Here is a 15,092-nt window from a genome sequence, read left to right on the forward strand (position 1 = left end):
GGATTATCCTGCCTCTGCTCAAAGAGGGAACCCACTGAATTGTGGTGGTTTCCTTCCCTCATGAGCATTTCCTCACCTGAGCACTGTGGCAGGGAAGGCAGACACACATTCTGCACTGTTCCTCACCTGGATTTTTTTTTAATTTAAAATACTCATATTTGTTACGAGTCCCTGCAGAGGTGTTCAAGTCTTGGGGTTTTGGTGCTGTAGGAGAGGGAAGGATGTCACCAAGGCTCCATGTGGGCTGTGTGCAGGGGACAGTGATCCCCATGCAGTGTCTGTCTCAGCAGTCCTCTGTCCAGATTGCCCCTGCTTTGTTTCCTTTGCAATACAGCATATTTTAGTGGTGCCTAAGTGGGGTTTTTGTCATCAGGTCCCATTTACTGGTCCCTAAGGGCCTGACTGTCATCCCAGTACCGTGTGAGTTCCCCCTGTAGGACAGTGATGTCAAAATCCTCACGTCTCTTCTCCTTTTCCCTTCCTCTTTTCCTTCATCACTCATGGCTGAGTTGGGTTTATTTGATTCCAGCATGGCTGAATTGAGTTTACTTGGGGGGGATTCCAGCATCCAGCTTGTCATGCTTTGCCCAAGCCCAGCAGCCTTGGGGTCCTTGTTAGCAAATGCCAGCAGGAACCCTGACTTAGAAATGTCTCAGGAGTTCATGGAGGGAGAGTTTATCTTCCAGCACTGACCTTTGTGGTTGAACACAGCTGAAGGTGTGGGCAGGGTCTGTGTGAGCGTGGCAGTTTGCAGGAGAAGGCTCCAGACACACATCCCTGCCTCCTGCCCTGCCTCAGCCTGGGCTGCTTTGGCTTCCAGCTCTTGGCTCCTTGACACAAAGCACTTGGCTGAAGGTGGAGGAGCCTCCCACACGCATGTTAAATGGGGATAAAGGCTCTGCTGAAGGATGGGCTGAGATAAAGCCTCACTGCCTGAAGAGGTCCAGCTCCTGCTGTGCCAGCCCTGCACAGCAGCTCCCAACTCCACAGCACCAATATTGGCATTGAAAGATCCTGCTGGGGCTGCTCTATGAACCCACATTTTTTATATCCTTCTGTGTCCCCTCTCACATTCCCTCAGTGCTTTTCAGTGCTCCCAAGGCACTGTGGCACTGGGCAGAGTGGGCCTGAGGCTCCCCAAAGCCTGTCCCTCAGGCTTCACCTGCTGATCAAAATTTACAGGCTCAGAGTCTTCTCTGTAAGAAAAACCACAGCAAATTCAAAGTGAAGCAAGCAAGACATTAGCCTGCCCTGTTCCATCACTGCCAGAGCTGCTGGCTGCTGGCCCTTGATCTCCATCAGCACAGGAAGGAGCTTCTGTAGTGCAGGGATGGAGGATGGCTGGGGCTGAAGATAAAAGGTGGTTGGCTGTGACTTACAAGCACATCTAATCTTTGCACACCTCTCCTGACCTTGATCTATCACAGGGCTTCCTGGGGACGCTTGGGATTGCGAGTTTTGCATAGAGGAAGCCTTTGAGCTGGAGGTGCTTAGGCACAGTCTCAGAGCTGTGAAGTTGCCCTGCTGCAGGATGGATTCCCGTGCACTTGGTTGGGAAATGGCACCTGAAATGAGTCCTTTGCTGCCAGGACTTCCTGAGTGCTGGCAATTCTTGGAAGGGGAGCAGATGGCCCTGCTGAGTCAGTCTGATGGATCCAGAGTCAGGGGATTCCTGGTCAGGTCAGCCCATGGCTCTGGGGACCAGGCAGCAGCTCAGGCTTTGCTCCTGCTCCTGGCATCAGGTCACAGTCAGTGTTCCCTCCCCTCCATGGACAGCACAGTCCCCTGGCAGTTCTGCAGCAACAGGCATCCAAACATCTGCCCCCAGTTCCTGTTCTTGCCATGGGATGTTGGTGGCCAGGGGAAAGGCTCCAATTCCTTCCAGCCTGCAAGGAATTAATGTGGGCTCTGCAATTCCCACAGTTCACAGCAGCCTTGGACAACTCCTGACAACCCCCAGCATCAGGAATTTTGTCATAGGTTTCCAAAATGTGTTAACTTTTCTTGGTGATGCAGTATCTGGAGTCTGGAGGATTGCAGACATTTTTCCTTTTCCTTTTAGTGTCAGGGTACTCCAGGTTTGTGTAAAACAAACTTGTTTCCAGGCAGTTCTTGCCAGAACACATCAGGATTTGCCTGTGGGGAAGTGGTTCAGGGTCCCTTTGCTGTTGTGATGGTGAAGGTGCCTCTGGCTCCAGGTGAGCTCACCTGAGCTCCTGGAGGAAGGCAAACACTTAGCAACTAACCATGGCTGAGCAAATCATTTAAATACAGCTTTCTGAGCCTCCTGCTAATTATGGGAGCTTTCTGTTTCATTTGTAGGGTCTGGAATGAAGTGTTGGCTCTGGAAAAGCTTCCAGCTTTTTCTGTGGAGTTTTCAGGCACCACATGGAGAGGTGCCAGGGCATCCCAGCCTCCACACAGCCCTTCCAGGCAGTGGAGCAGCCTCTGGCATGCCCGTTCTCCCTCCTGGGAGCAGTGTGCAGTGTTGAACCCTGGTCAGCAGATGAAAAATTACCTTTCCATTCCCCACCTATGGATATATAACCAACCCACTGCCAGCTCTCCCTGCAGGTGTGAAAGCCTTACCTCCAGTCTTGAGAGATGCAAATGAGAGTGGCCAGGGTGGGATGTGGGGTGTGGGGGCACAGAGAGTCTCTCTGGTTCCTCAGGTGGTTGTTCTGGAGGTTTCTGTGGGGTTTGCAGGAGTATTTTACTAACAGGATGCCCCTGGCCATGCCAGGTCCCGCTGTCACTCGGAGCAGCCAACTGGGTTTTCTGTGTGACTTGGCAGGAAAATTCACATCCATTTTATTGAACCAAAGGGAAGAAAAGGGGGGAAAAGTGCTGGCTTGGAGTAATAAAGGGCTTTGGAACATCTCAGCTGGATATTTTTCTTCACGAGTGAGAAGGCCAAATGTTATCTTGACATTTAATCTTTAATAATAAAAAAAGGCTCTTTGTTTGCCAGCGAAGTCCAAAATCTGTTTACTCTCTCATGCCTTATTTCTTTGAACTTGCTAGCTTAGATGTCCTACTTACCCTCCCCTGCTACCAGTGCAGAGCTGTGGTGAATCATTTCTGGTGCAGAGCTGCCTTCCCTGTCCCCACAGAGCCACCAGCTGCCAGGTGTGCTTCTCCTGCCCACCTCAGTCATTTGAGAACTGGGGTCCCTCTGGGTGGGCGATGCAGGGGAAGGGGCCAGGGCAGCAGAGGTGCAGCCTGTGCCCACCCCAGCACTTTGGTGAGAGCACAGGGCTGGCTCCAGGAGAGCCCTGTGGTCAGTCCATGCAGCTCTGGCCTGGGCACAGGTCACTGCAGGCCACCAGACCTCATAACCCTGGTTTATGTGGGGATCAGTGGGAAGTTCAGAGGAAAAGGCTGAAGCAGCCTTGGGGCAGCCTGGAAGGTGGGGATGGAGGTGATGGGGTCGGTGCCCAGGGGGTTTGGGGCAGGCTGTGGTGTTGGGCCATGTCCAGCCCCGCTGGCCGTTGTGTCCTGGCGCTGCCCACGGTGGGGACACAGTGGGGACACGGTGGGGACACGGTGGGGACACAGTGGGGGTGGGCAGAGCAGGCTCCCTGTGCCCCCAGGGGCCTTGCAGGTACCACCCAGGTGTAGCTCCAGCTTCCCGCAGCCATCTCCATCCAGCTCCTCCCAGTCTGCTGACTTTCCTTTCGCATTGAAACTTCTTCCTCATAAATTCTACATCCAAGAGCAGCCGTGAGAAATGCCAGAAGCCTGATCATCTAACATGCTTTAATATCTAAATTTCTTCTTCAGTATCATTCTTATTTACATTGTTTTTCTTTCTCAAAAAAAAAAAATTAAGGGAGGAAAAAAATTAAATTTTCTTTTACTTCCACATTAGGAGGTGAGTTGTCATCCACCCTCTGGAATTCTTTTTTTGCTTTTGATCTTTATTTATTTGTTTAATTTTGGTTGATGTCCCAAGCATGGTTTTGGAGACGAAGGTAGGTCTTCGCTCTCCAAATCAAAAGGAAAAAAAAAAAACCTAAATAAAACAACACTCTCTTTGGTCATATTTAAAAGAGAAAAATCCAAACTGTTCCATTCCATATCATTTAAAGAAAAAAAAATCAACTACTGAACTATTTCTACAGCTTACTGATCTAAAAGGGCGGGTTTTTTCCAAAAGTATTGAATGGATCCAAAAAACGATTTTCCTAGACGTGATTCAAGTTATTTGCTGTCAACATTTTAATATCAATATTACCACAATGTGTAGTCTCAAACTAGTTCCTTTGTAGTTTGCATGGGATGTGAATGCTGTCTCGGCGTGCCCAGACCTAGAGAACTTGTTACTACTGCATGAGCATCAAGTCAGATGTTGAAAAATACCTATTATATTTTGTGATAATTTGGTGAAAATGAGCACCTCCAGTCTCTGGTTGCAGTAGTGTGTTGAATGATTGTTCTTTTTTTTTTTTCTTTTTTTTTTTTTATATATATCCATATATATATTTTTGGAGCTCTAAGCTTCGTAGTAGTCCGGGCTGACTCTTCTCCAGTACTTGCTCTCCTCTCGCATGGCCTTGGTTAAGTGTTAGAATTGGGCCTAGGCTGTTTATTCTGGTGTTTGGCTTTGTAATTCCGGTGCATGCCCGGCGTCTGGCCTCATACCCAGCTTTATTCTCTGCACACCAGTCTTGAATAGCTACAGTGCTCAACCGAATTTTGGCGCACCCGCTTCCCCGGCAGGCTCCACCCCAGCGCGGCCCGGAGGCTTCCCTGGGGCCAACAGCCCCGGGCCCGTGGCGGATCTCTACGGCACGGCCAGCCAGGACTCCGCCGTGGGCAACTACATAAGCGCCGCCAGCCCGCAGCCGGGCTCGGGCTTCGGCCACGGCATCGCCGTAAGTACCCCGTGCTGGGGGCTGGGGGGCTTGGGGGGTTTGGGGTGAGCTTTGGGGGTTCAGGGCGGTGGGGACCCCGGGGCCAGTGCGGCTCCTCGCTGCCAGAACCTGCCCGACCCGTGGGTACCAGCTGGATTGTGGAGCAATCACTGATTATTGTTATTATTATTATTATCTGGGCATTGCAGCTGGCATTGGCAAGGGGGAGAACCTCCAGAATCATCAGGTCCAATCAGCCCTTGAGAACCAATTGCCCTTTTATCACCAATTTATCATTATTATCACTAATTGCCATTTTAACGAGATTATACTTTCGTGGGGGCAGTGGCATTGCACCAGCATCAAACCACGACAGCCGAATGTTTTGCAGAGATAAACAAACCTCCACAACTTTGTGAAAGTTGTAATGTTTCCAGGGATGGGGACTCCACCACCGCCCTGGGCAGCCCATTCCAGTGATTAATCACTCTTACACTGAAGAAATTTTAAGATTAATCACTCTTGCACTGAAGAAATTTTGTCCTAATATCCAACCTGAACATCTCCTGGTGCAAACACTCTTTTGGAGCCGTCTGCAGCCAGACATGACCTGTCTCAAAGAGAAATATTTAATAAATACGGGATTTAAATCCCTGCTTGTCCACATGGGCTTTACACCAGCCCAGCTACCCCTCCTGGCTGCTGCACCCTTTGGCAGGCACTGCAACAGTCCCTGCTCCCCCTAAACGAGCAGAATCAGCTCATTAATTTGGCTGGTGGGACCCCCAGCAGGGGGACAGGACATGTCCTGCTCCTCTTCACCTGTTTGCTGCTGTTTGGGGTCCCTCCCAGCCCCCAGGAGCCGCAGGTTGGAGCGAGGGGCCGGGCTGGGCCGGGGGGTCCTGGGAGGTGCCTCCCAACGCGCCTAACGTGGGGCTGTGATTGCACTAATGAGGGGCAGAGATTGGCTTAACAAGGCTGCACGTGGCTGTGTCACCTGTGTGTGAGCATGAATGGGGCTGGGCTGCCCCGTGGCACCCCAGCACAGACTGCAAGGAGGCTCCTGCCCTTTGGGAGCACAGGCAGGAGCTGCATTTATCTCCTGCACAGCGAGGAAGTGCAGAGGCTCCCCTGAAGGTCCCTCAAACCCAGAGGAGAACTTCCCTCCCTGATGGAATTGGATGGGGGCAGCAGGAGTGTGGTGCAGACAAAGCTCCTGGAACTGTTATTTTTATTGCAGGAAAGACAAACAAACTCTCTGCCTGGCTTTGTGCCCGTGCGCTCAATTCCCATCCCGGGCCTGCCCCTCCCGTGGTCACACCACGGACGTGACAATCCCTGTGGATCAATTCCAGCACAAACATGGAATATTACTGCTCTGCAAGGAGCTGCACCAGTTCAAACTGCCACCTCTCACCACTTACAACACCTCTTATTTCCATTTTTCAAGTGAAAGGACTCCAGGTCCAAGCCTGGGTATCCAGATTTGTCTGCACTAACACTGCCCAAAGAACCATTTTATAATTGACTTGCAGATTGGTAGCCTCTTAATTCCCCCAATAACTGCAAAGAATCCCATAGCTTTTATTACATATATATTTATTTAACACTCTCCATTTACTAACCCTGGTTTAAAAATAAAGAAGGGAGAACCCCAAAGCTTATTTTTGCACCTGGGGGAATGAGAAGATGATGGTCTTGGAAAGGTGACCATAGGGCTGAGCACACCTGGTGACCAGAACAGCTCTTGGAAATCCCTATTCATGCTGGCAACACAGTCTTTCAAGTCCTTTGATAATTTCTTGGCAAAAATTAATAATCAGCTGTTCCCATGTATAGAGCACTGATGAACTTAACAATTGTACAATTTTAGGGACCTTTGATTGCAACGGCTTTTACAAATGGATACCATTGAAACGTTACACATGGTTGGTTGCCATCTCACTTGGAGGTATTACAGTATATCCCATTTGTACTTTGTGCTGAACTACCATCTCCCCTATATTTACTTTAAGTGAACAATTTTTTATCTTCATTTCGTCTTTCCTTGGCCTTTAATCATTCCTTTCTGTGATTTGTGTTACTCAATTCAACCTCACGGGCTGGAAACTGGAAGACAGATCCAAAGCTAAACCAAAAGTCACTTTTTCATCTTCATGATGCTTCATGCAATAATTTGAAGAGGCAGAAAACCCAGGAAGCTGTGGGGAATCACCCCCAGTGCCGGCAGCCAGAATCCCAGTGGGATCAGAGATCTGCTCCCAGCGCACTGCTTTAAAAATAGCTGAGCCCCACTGCTTTATTACTGAGAAACCATCATTCTTAATTAAGTGCTGTACCAAATATTACAGCTAAAAGATAACATTGTAACTTGTAACCATAGAGCAATTATCAAGATTAAAAAAAAATTAAACCTGAGCAAATTAAATTAAAGGCATTACCTGAGCACCGCAGCCCTGGATCGCTGCCAGTTTCCTACCCTTTGAACTAAGCTCCAGTTAATTAAATGTTTAATTTTTATTTTTTATTATTATTTGGCCTTTGGCATATTCATCTTTGCAAACAAATATTCTTAACACTCGGAATGGAATAGATTAGAAAATGCAATGAGAAGCAGAAGTTATCCCAATTAAATGGCACGGGTCTGCCTCCAGAGCTCTGGGCCCGGACAGGCAGATGGAATGGATGTGGCAGATTTTATTTCCCTGCTTCTTGCCCGGTATTACATGATCAATGTCACATCATTTACGTTCAAAAATCAGTCTGTGAAATTAGAATTAAAGTTAGTCAGGGGGCTGGGAACTGTGGAAAACGTTCGGAGACTTTAAACTACATAAAAATAGATTTATACGTAAACACTAGTGGATAAAGGGGGTTTCTATTTACTCTCCATCTCCACACACACCCCCAAGATTACCTGAAATTGTTCTGTCAATTGATTTGCTCCACCAAGGAGTGTTTTTTATGGGAAAGAAAAAAGTGCCATAAGCACTCTTGCTTAATCCCAGCTATTACTTGCACGTAGCAGGGCCTGTTCTGTGATCAATTTGTCAGAATCCTTCACGTCAGCCTCTGGAATAGTGAGGTGGTACCCGAGGCCAGCTGGAGCCCGGGCAGAACATCATCACTCAGGCTAATAATGCACAGCCCTGCCAGCCTGATGGGCTGTAATCACTCCTCACTCACACAGCCCATCACTGCAGCCATCACTCACTGGCCAGGCTGAGACTCGAACCATTAACGACTTAAAAACAAAGTGCTTTTAATGTTGCTCATTACTAATTAAAATAGATTTGGAGAGGAGGAAATGAGCCTTATTATTAATTCCTCGAGGAACACTGGCTTTGAAACGCTTGTGGCAGCGGCTGCTCCTGCATCCCCGGGGCAGGATTTGGCTGAGCCGCGGGTCCTGGGGCAGGGAGCAGTTTCCACATCCCTGCAGGATGCTGCTGGGAGCTCACCCCAGCACAGCTGCGTGGGGATGGGCTCTGGAGGTCACCAGGGAGCATCCTGTCCTGGCCCTCGTCCCCGGGAGTGGCTGCCTGCAGAGCCAGTGCCCCAAATATTTATATTTCTCTATATTTCTAATATAAATAATACACATCATATATCACAGCTTTAAGCACTGGCAGGGACGGAGCGTTGGAGGCTGAAGCTCCTGTATAAAATAAATCCTGGCTGCCTCAGCATGCCCAGGTAAAACTTGTCACCTTCGAGGTACTTCAGAGAAAACCCATTTTACCAGAGCTGGGTGAATTCATGGCAGAACAGATGCCTGAGGAGCCGTTTTTGTCCTGGCCATACATCAACTCACATTTTACTGTTCCTAAACTGGAAATAAGAGCAGGGAATACATGAGACCCCCTGTCCCATGGGGGCTGTCCTGGGAACACCTCAGCATTCCAGCCCCCTGCATCCTCCCTCGGGGTGGATGGGGCAGCTGTGGCTGCAGTGTTTGCAGACACTTTGGGGTTTTTTGGTCAAAAATCCTAATTTACCTCAATTAACTCCCTCTCCGTGTCCATGTCCACCCTCTCTCCACGCAGAGTCTCTCTGGATGTCCGGGCAAGACAGGGCGAAGTTTCTGAAGGGGCCCACGGTTGGGTGATCTCATCAGACTTTGAGCACTACATCATCATCACCATCACCATCATCATCATCACCGCCAACGCAAACTGGAGGTGGCACTCGAAGGACTTGGGTGGTTTAAAATCTCTCTCATCATCTCATGAATCTGCTGTACTATAAAAACAACAGCTTTTAAAAGTATGTATATAAAACCCATTTCTTGTTCGTTTTATTTTCTCGGTGGGTTCCCCCCCCTCTTTTTAAGCCTCTCCAAACCCACATCTTTTCGTAGCCTTTTGGACATAGTCTCGTAGCCACGTAGTCGCAATTCTTTGTGTATGTAGCAAGAGCCTAACCATAGTGTAACTGTTATATTAAGGGGTTTCTTTTGCTTTTTCTTTCCCACCTCCCCTCCTCCTCCTCCTCCTCCTCCTCCCTTCTGTTTTACGTAGTTGTTGTTGCTTAAAGGATGCTGAGATGGTGACAGGAGCCTGGGCCGCGGGGGAGCGGCGGGCAGGGCACGGGGAGGGGGGAGCAGCAGGTTCTCTGGCCCTTCTTTTCCTTTGTGGCGTCTTGGTTACTCTAATTCTCTCTATTTTCGGCAATAAGGCGAGGGCGACAAACTTTTTGCGCGTCCTTTTTCTATATAAGTGCTTTTTTTTGTTGAAAGAGGTGATATAAGGTTTTTTGAAATTGTGAATTCTGAAAAAAAAAAAAAGAGAAAAAATAATAAAGTGCTGTAAATACAATTCCATTAACTACATAGAAACTATTAAGAAAGAGAAATACAAACCTATTTTTGTGATGGAGTCAGCCTAAGGCAGTTTCTCTATGGAAATGGAGGAGAAAAGACAAGGGAGTTGTAGCCTTTGGGAGTGGCTGCCGGGGGCTGTGGTGCTGTGGGACCCTCCCAGCCCACCCAGGTCACACCAGCAGTTTGCTCTCACACGTGCACAGCTTACAAAGGAACAGTCTCGTGGGGTTTTTATTTTAATTTAAAACCTGCTTTTCCCAAAACTGATCAAGAAGCTACGATTTTTCCTACTTAGCGCATTTACGGTTCAAAGCACACCTTGATTTTGGTTTTGTTTTTTTTTATTTTGTTTTTTTTTTTTTTAATCATTGTTTTAAACTAGATCAACTTGCTGTCCAGTCATTTCAGCTGCTCTGGGCACCCCATGTGGGCAGAGCAGCGTCCAGCTTGCATGGTTTCCTTTATTATCCATCACTTCCTGTATTGTCAAATTAGAAAGCAACTTTGGTTGGTTTTGATTTTTTTTTTCTTTTTTTTTTCTTTTTTTTTTTTTTTGGGAATACCTCAGTGCTACAAGTTTCACCCTAGAAGCAACGGAAGATTTTAATTTATTGTAGTTGTAAACAGAATTTAAAAGAAATAAAGTATAAAACATCATTGCACTGTGACTGGTAGGGGAAAAACTGACAGTTTCCTATTTGCACATGTTTAATATTTGGCTGTTATATATATGGTCCTCTGTTGGGGGAGGAAACTTATGAAGGATATTTTTTAATTTAATTTTTTTAATATTGGTAAATAGGCCTGCAACAGCAAACTAGAAGTACAACATGGTAGGTGGCATTAAGAACATACTGTAGTGTGGATATATTTCTTCTTTTTTTAACGTAATATTGACAAGTTTTATTAATATTTTTTTAAATTGTTACGTTTATAAATTTGGTACTTTAGGTACAGCCAGTATAAGACACTGAATGCGACATTTGTTAAAAAGAGCTGCTGCACTCCTATTTTTGTAAATTTTACTAACAAGTAGACTAATGTAGACATTCAATAGACAAGGTAGAGCAAGGCATCTTTAACAAAACAAGGCACCATACTGCTAACCGAAAGGAGAAACCTTGTTTTTCTTGTTTTTAAAAAAAAATCATGCTTTTTATGTAATATTTTAGGTTTTTTTCTTATTTCAGAACAACCAGGTTTAAGCAAAATGCTGGACGCTTTTTAAATATTGAGACTTGATCAAGTAATAAAAGAAATAAAACCGAATTCTTTAAAAAATAAAAAGGTAAAAAAAAAAAAATACTACGAACCAAATTCCCTGCGATTCAGTGTGCCGTCAGGGAATTTTTTATTGCTATTTTGTCAATGTTGATGATGTACTGTACTACCAGTTGGTTTTCCTCTCCATTCCCTGTCACCTCATAGAATATTCTTTGTTGATCATTGTTGTATGTTAATAGTGTATAAAATGGCTTATCTTGTAAGAGTGCTGTCCTGATGGTAGTGTAGTGAATTTTTCCCCCCCTCTTTCTCTCTTCCTCTTCTAGTACATATTGGTAGGTGTATCGTAATTAAGGTTAAAAATTTAGATGTAGTTATTCAGATTTAGGACCAGTAAGGATAGAACTTTCTCTTATTTAAGAAAAAAAAATGCTAATAATTTTGGGAAGGTTTTCCTTTTTTGTTTTTTCTTCTCTATTTTCTTTCTGTGCTTTTTTTTCTCTTGTTTATTATTTTTCTTTTGTTGATCTGATGCGGTTTCAACTAACCAAAGGTCTCACAATGTTAAAAATGCTGGCAAACTCTTAAGGCATTTGTAGATCCCCACCCATGACTTTGGAAAGGGGATGTGCCATACTACCTTAAATGCTAATGCTAGATATGCAAAACTGGATTTTTTTAATTTATTTTTTAAAAGAGGGAGGCACGGTATATTAAAACGATTTTACTAAGAGAAAAAAAAAAACATATTTTTTTAAGAATGCTCAGAAGAAATTGCTAATCTGTGTGAATATGTTTTAGATGTTTATATACCTTTTGAGAAGTCCCAGTGGCCCATAGCACAAATGTCGTGGAATCCAAGATGTTTTGATGTGGCTACCTAGACTAAGGTTCACGTTAGTCCCCCACTCATCTAGAAATCAATTTTGAAGGATTTTTTTTTTTTTTTCCTTTTCCTTCGTTCGTTTGGGGGTTTTTTGTAAATTTTTCAGCGCAAAGGTTCAGCTCCACCTTTGTTTTACTCAAGCCCAGGAGGGAGTGAAGGATGGTGGAACCATGGCCTGGTTTGGGCTGGAAGGACCCTGAGGCCCACCCAGTGCCACCCCTGCCATGGCAGGGTCACCTCCCGCTGTCCCCAGTGTCCAGCCTGGCCTGGGACCCTGCAGGGACAGAGCCCTTTGCCCCCAGATCTCCAGCTGGGGTGACCAACAGGAGCCATTTCCACCACCTGGGTGACCTGGGCACCCAAAGGGCCGGGGGGCCACGTCCCCACCACCAGGGACGGGACATTCCCCAGGAGCCACAAGTGCTTGGGACCCTCCCCTCCAAATAACCCCAGTCCTTCTTCGGGACTGGCTTGGTTAAGGCAAAGCCTGATCTGTCCTTTGGGGTTTTTATTTTTTCTTACACTTCATAAATGTTCATTTTCAGTTGAATTTGTAGCTTGGACTTTAAGGTAGCATGGCTCTCTTTGCTGTAAGTTGATTTTTTTTTTCCATTGTACAGCAGCGTCTGCTGGTGAATGTCACACATCTTGCTAGGCTTAGTTAAATCATTGGGTAATTGTGGGTGATAACGACCTGAAAGGTGTTGGGATTTCTTTTCTTCCCTGCTTTCATCTGTAGTGTGAATGAGGGCTAGCGACTCCAGCCACACGTCCCTTCCTGTTTCGTTTCTGCCATTCACTCAATGCAACATAATCAATAATAAAGCAATATAGTTTACTACATTTTTACTGAAGGCCAGCCATGGTTCTGTATGATATTGCATATGAAACTGTTTACAAAAACAAAAAAAAAAAAAACAAAAAAAAAAAACAAAAAAAAGAAAAACAACACTAACTCATAGCTGTCTTTTACGCTATGGCGATGTCTCTTGGGTGGAATCTTCTGAATTCTTTTTTTTAGTGGTTTGGTTTGTTTTTTTCAAAGCGACATAGTTGAGAGACAGGGAGAAGTGAGGTTAGTGTCAGAAGAGCCAGGATGCCTCGCAGACACACGGGCACAGACACTGTAGAGTTTCCTACGTGCAGAATCCAGCCGGCCCCGCGCGAACACTACGTGAGGAGATTCTGTAAGCTAAGCAATACTTTAATACTGTAATAAAATTACCAAAAAAACCACAATAATAATAAATAATAAATAAATAATAATAATAATAATAATTTTTAAAAAGGAAAAAAAAAAACCTTAGTCTGAGAAAGCAAATCCTCGTGATGGGTTGTCGGCCCCCCCCAGCAGTCCGACCGTGTTGTGTGGAGAGCTCGGTGTCCGAGCAGGGCCCGGTGGCCAGAGGGGTCACCCTGGCCCTGAGGGGTCACCCCGGCCCTGAGGGGTCACCCCAGCCCAGCAGGGTCACCCCAGCCCCGGGCTCCTCTGTCCCGTGACCGTCGTAGGTAGCACCCCCGTCATTCTCTGTCGTACGAGGTCTGAACTCCCATCAGTACTAGGATGCAAGTCAGCATTTCAGGTGGTCATAAATGTACCTAAATAAACTATGGCACAGTGGCAGGCCTAGCCCTTCCTTTTATACTTTAGTATGAACTGATGAGAACTTTGGTAGTGACTTTTTTTTTATATATATACATATATATATGTATCTATATATATCAAGCATCTTTCAGGTCTCTGTGTATGGCTTTCTGAAGCCCTGTTGTAAAATACTATGTGGATGGGGGTCTCTCACATCACAGATGTGGAAAGTATAATTTTATATTTGTATTTTCAAATAAATAAGTTTGTGAAAGGTTTCCATCCTCTACTGTGGTCCAGAAATCAATGTGTTTGTCTGACGAAAAAATACAATAAACTGTTTTGAACAGATCCATGGAGTCCATTTCATTGGTGGGGAGAATATTTATCTCTGGGGGGTGAGATCAGCCCCATCACCCCAAAACTCATCACCTTGTTGCCTGTCGTGCACATCCCTGCCCTGTCCCTGTGCCCTGCCAGGCACACCTTTGGCACCATCAGCACTGATGCTGTTTCCAGGAGGGGCAGTGGGTACCCCAGTCCTGCTGGATAAATTCCCAGTCCCCCACACCCTTGCTGTGTGTTTTCCTCACGGGAGTGACCCCCTCTCCCAGCTCAGTTCCACCAGAGGCTGTTTCCCTTTGGCTCTTAGCCTGGAGCAGAGCCAGCTCCCCCCAGCGCTCCCCTGGCTGTAAACACTCATCACTCATTAGTCCTTATCCCAGGCTCACAGGTGCCTTTCCTGGGGAGAACAGGGCACTGTTCTCCCGTGGGACTGGGCAGGGATGGAGGGATCCGAGGAGGAATCCATCCCCTCCATCCTGGGGTCCCGGGGGGCTCGGCCTGCTGAAGGTCAGGATGCAGGACGGGCTCTCTGCAAAGCAGCCAACACATCAAGCCCTTAATGGGATTGATGATTAGTGGAGCACCGAGGGGAAAATTAGATTAGGAAAACAAATGAAAATAATTTCGGAAGTCATGTTTGTTCGGGGTGGAAGGAGCTTCCAGTGCGAGGGCTGCAGGAAACGATTTGACTGCAATCCAGAAGGAAAAAAGGAGCGCGGGTCTGGAGTACATTAGTGTGGTGGGAGGCCGGGAATAGCAGCCACTTAACCCTGTCATTCAGCAAACATTAGTGAATTATGAGTGTATTATATGTGGGTGATGTGTTTTGTGCGAAGCCCGCGGGCCCGCTGTAGCAGCGCTGAAATGGGAGTGGGGGTCGGTGTCAAAATGTAAATTTTTATACCAGCTCTGGAACAAAAATAAGATTTTGTGTTCGCCTCCCAGCTACTGAAATCAAATTGCAGCCGAAATCAGAGTTGTAAAATAAGCAAGAATTTCCCTTCCCTGTCAAATTAGTGCCCCGATAAAGAAAACAAGGGAGATAAATGTGATTTACTTCCTCTCCCTCCTGTCATAAACATTTATGGCCGAGCTGTAACGCTGAGCTGCAGGAGGCAGCTGGGGCCACTGGGGTCGTGCAGTGTCACCCCCGTGGGGCTCTTGGGGCCCGGAGCTCCTGCACCCTGTGCCACATCCCACCCTGTGTCCCACAGGCTCTGCCGCACCCCAAGCCACAGCTGCCTGTCCTGGCTGTCCCAAAATCTCAGAGTAAACCCCACGTTTTATTAACTTGGAGGACTTGAGCACCCTCTGCTCTTGGGCAGAGCTGTGCATCCCCCATCACACAGCTCGAGGCTGCAGCAGAACCCAAGG

General features: G+C 46.6%; 1 protein-coding gene across 10 annotated transcripts in view; it reads left to right on the forward strand.

Annotated features, from left to right (window-relative positions):
- The window catches only part of MSI2 (musashi RNA binding protein 2), a 200,658-nt gene extending 186,934 nt beyond the window's left edge, over window positions 1-13,724 (forward strand). For 3 of the 10 annotated variants that reach the window (XR_011682424.1, XR_011682425.1, XM_071448043.1), the window contains 3 exons: window positions 4,723-4,877; window positions 6,730-6,807; window positions 8,903-13,724. Coding sequence is in view for 8 of the 10 variants with exons in the window: in XM_071448043.1 (XP_071304144.1) it covers window positions 4,723-4,877; window positions 6,730-6,771 (197 nt within the window). In the remaining 2 variants the exon portion in view is untranslated. Of the gene's footprint in view, window positions 1-4,668; window positions 4,878-6,729; window positions 6,808-8,902 lie in introns of those variants that run through there. The other 7 variants (XM_071448041.1, XM_071448049.1, XM_071448047.1 and 4 more) reach the window with 4 other exon arrangements.
- The last annotated feature ends 1,368 nt before the right edge of the window (window positions 13,725-15,092 follow it).

Source organism: Agelaius tricolor, unplaced genomic scaffold, assembly GCF_023055355.1.
Source record: "Agelaius tricolor isolate 1412-34295 unplaced genomic scaffold, bAgeTri1.0.p SCAF_25, whole genome shotgun sequence".
Lineage (NCBI taxonomy): Eukaryota > Metazoa > Chordata > Aves > Passeriformes > Icteridae > Agelaius > Agelaius tricolor.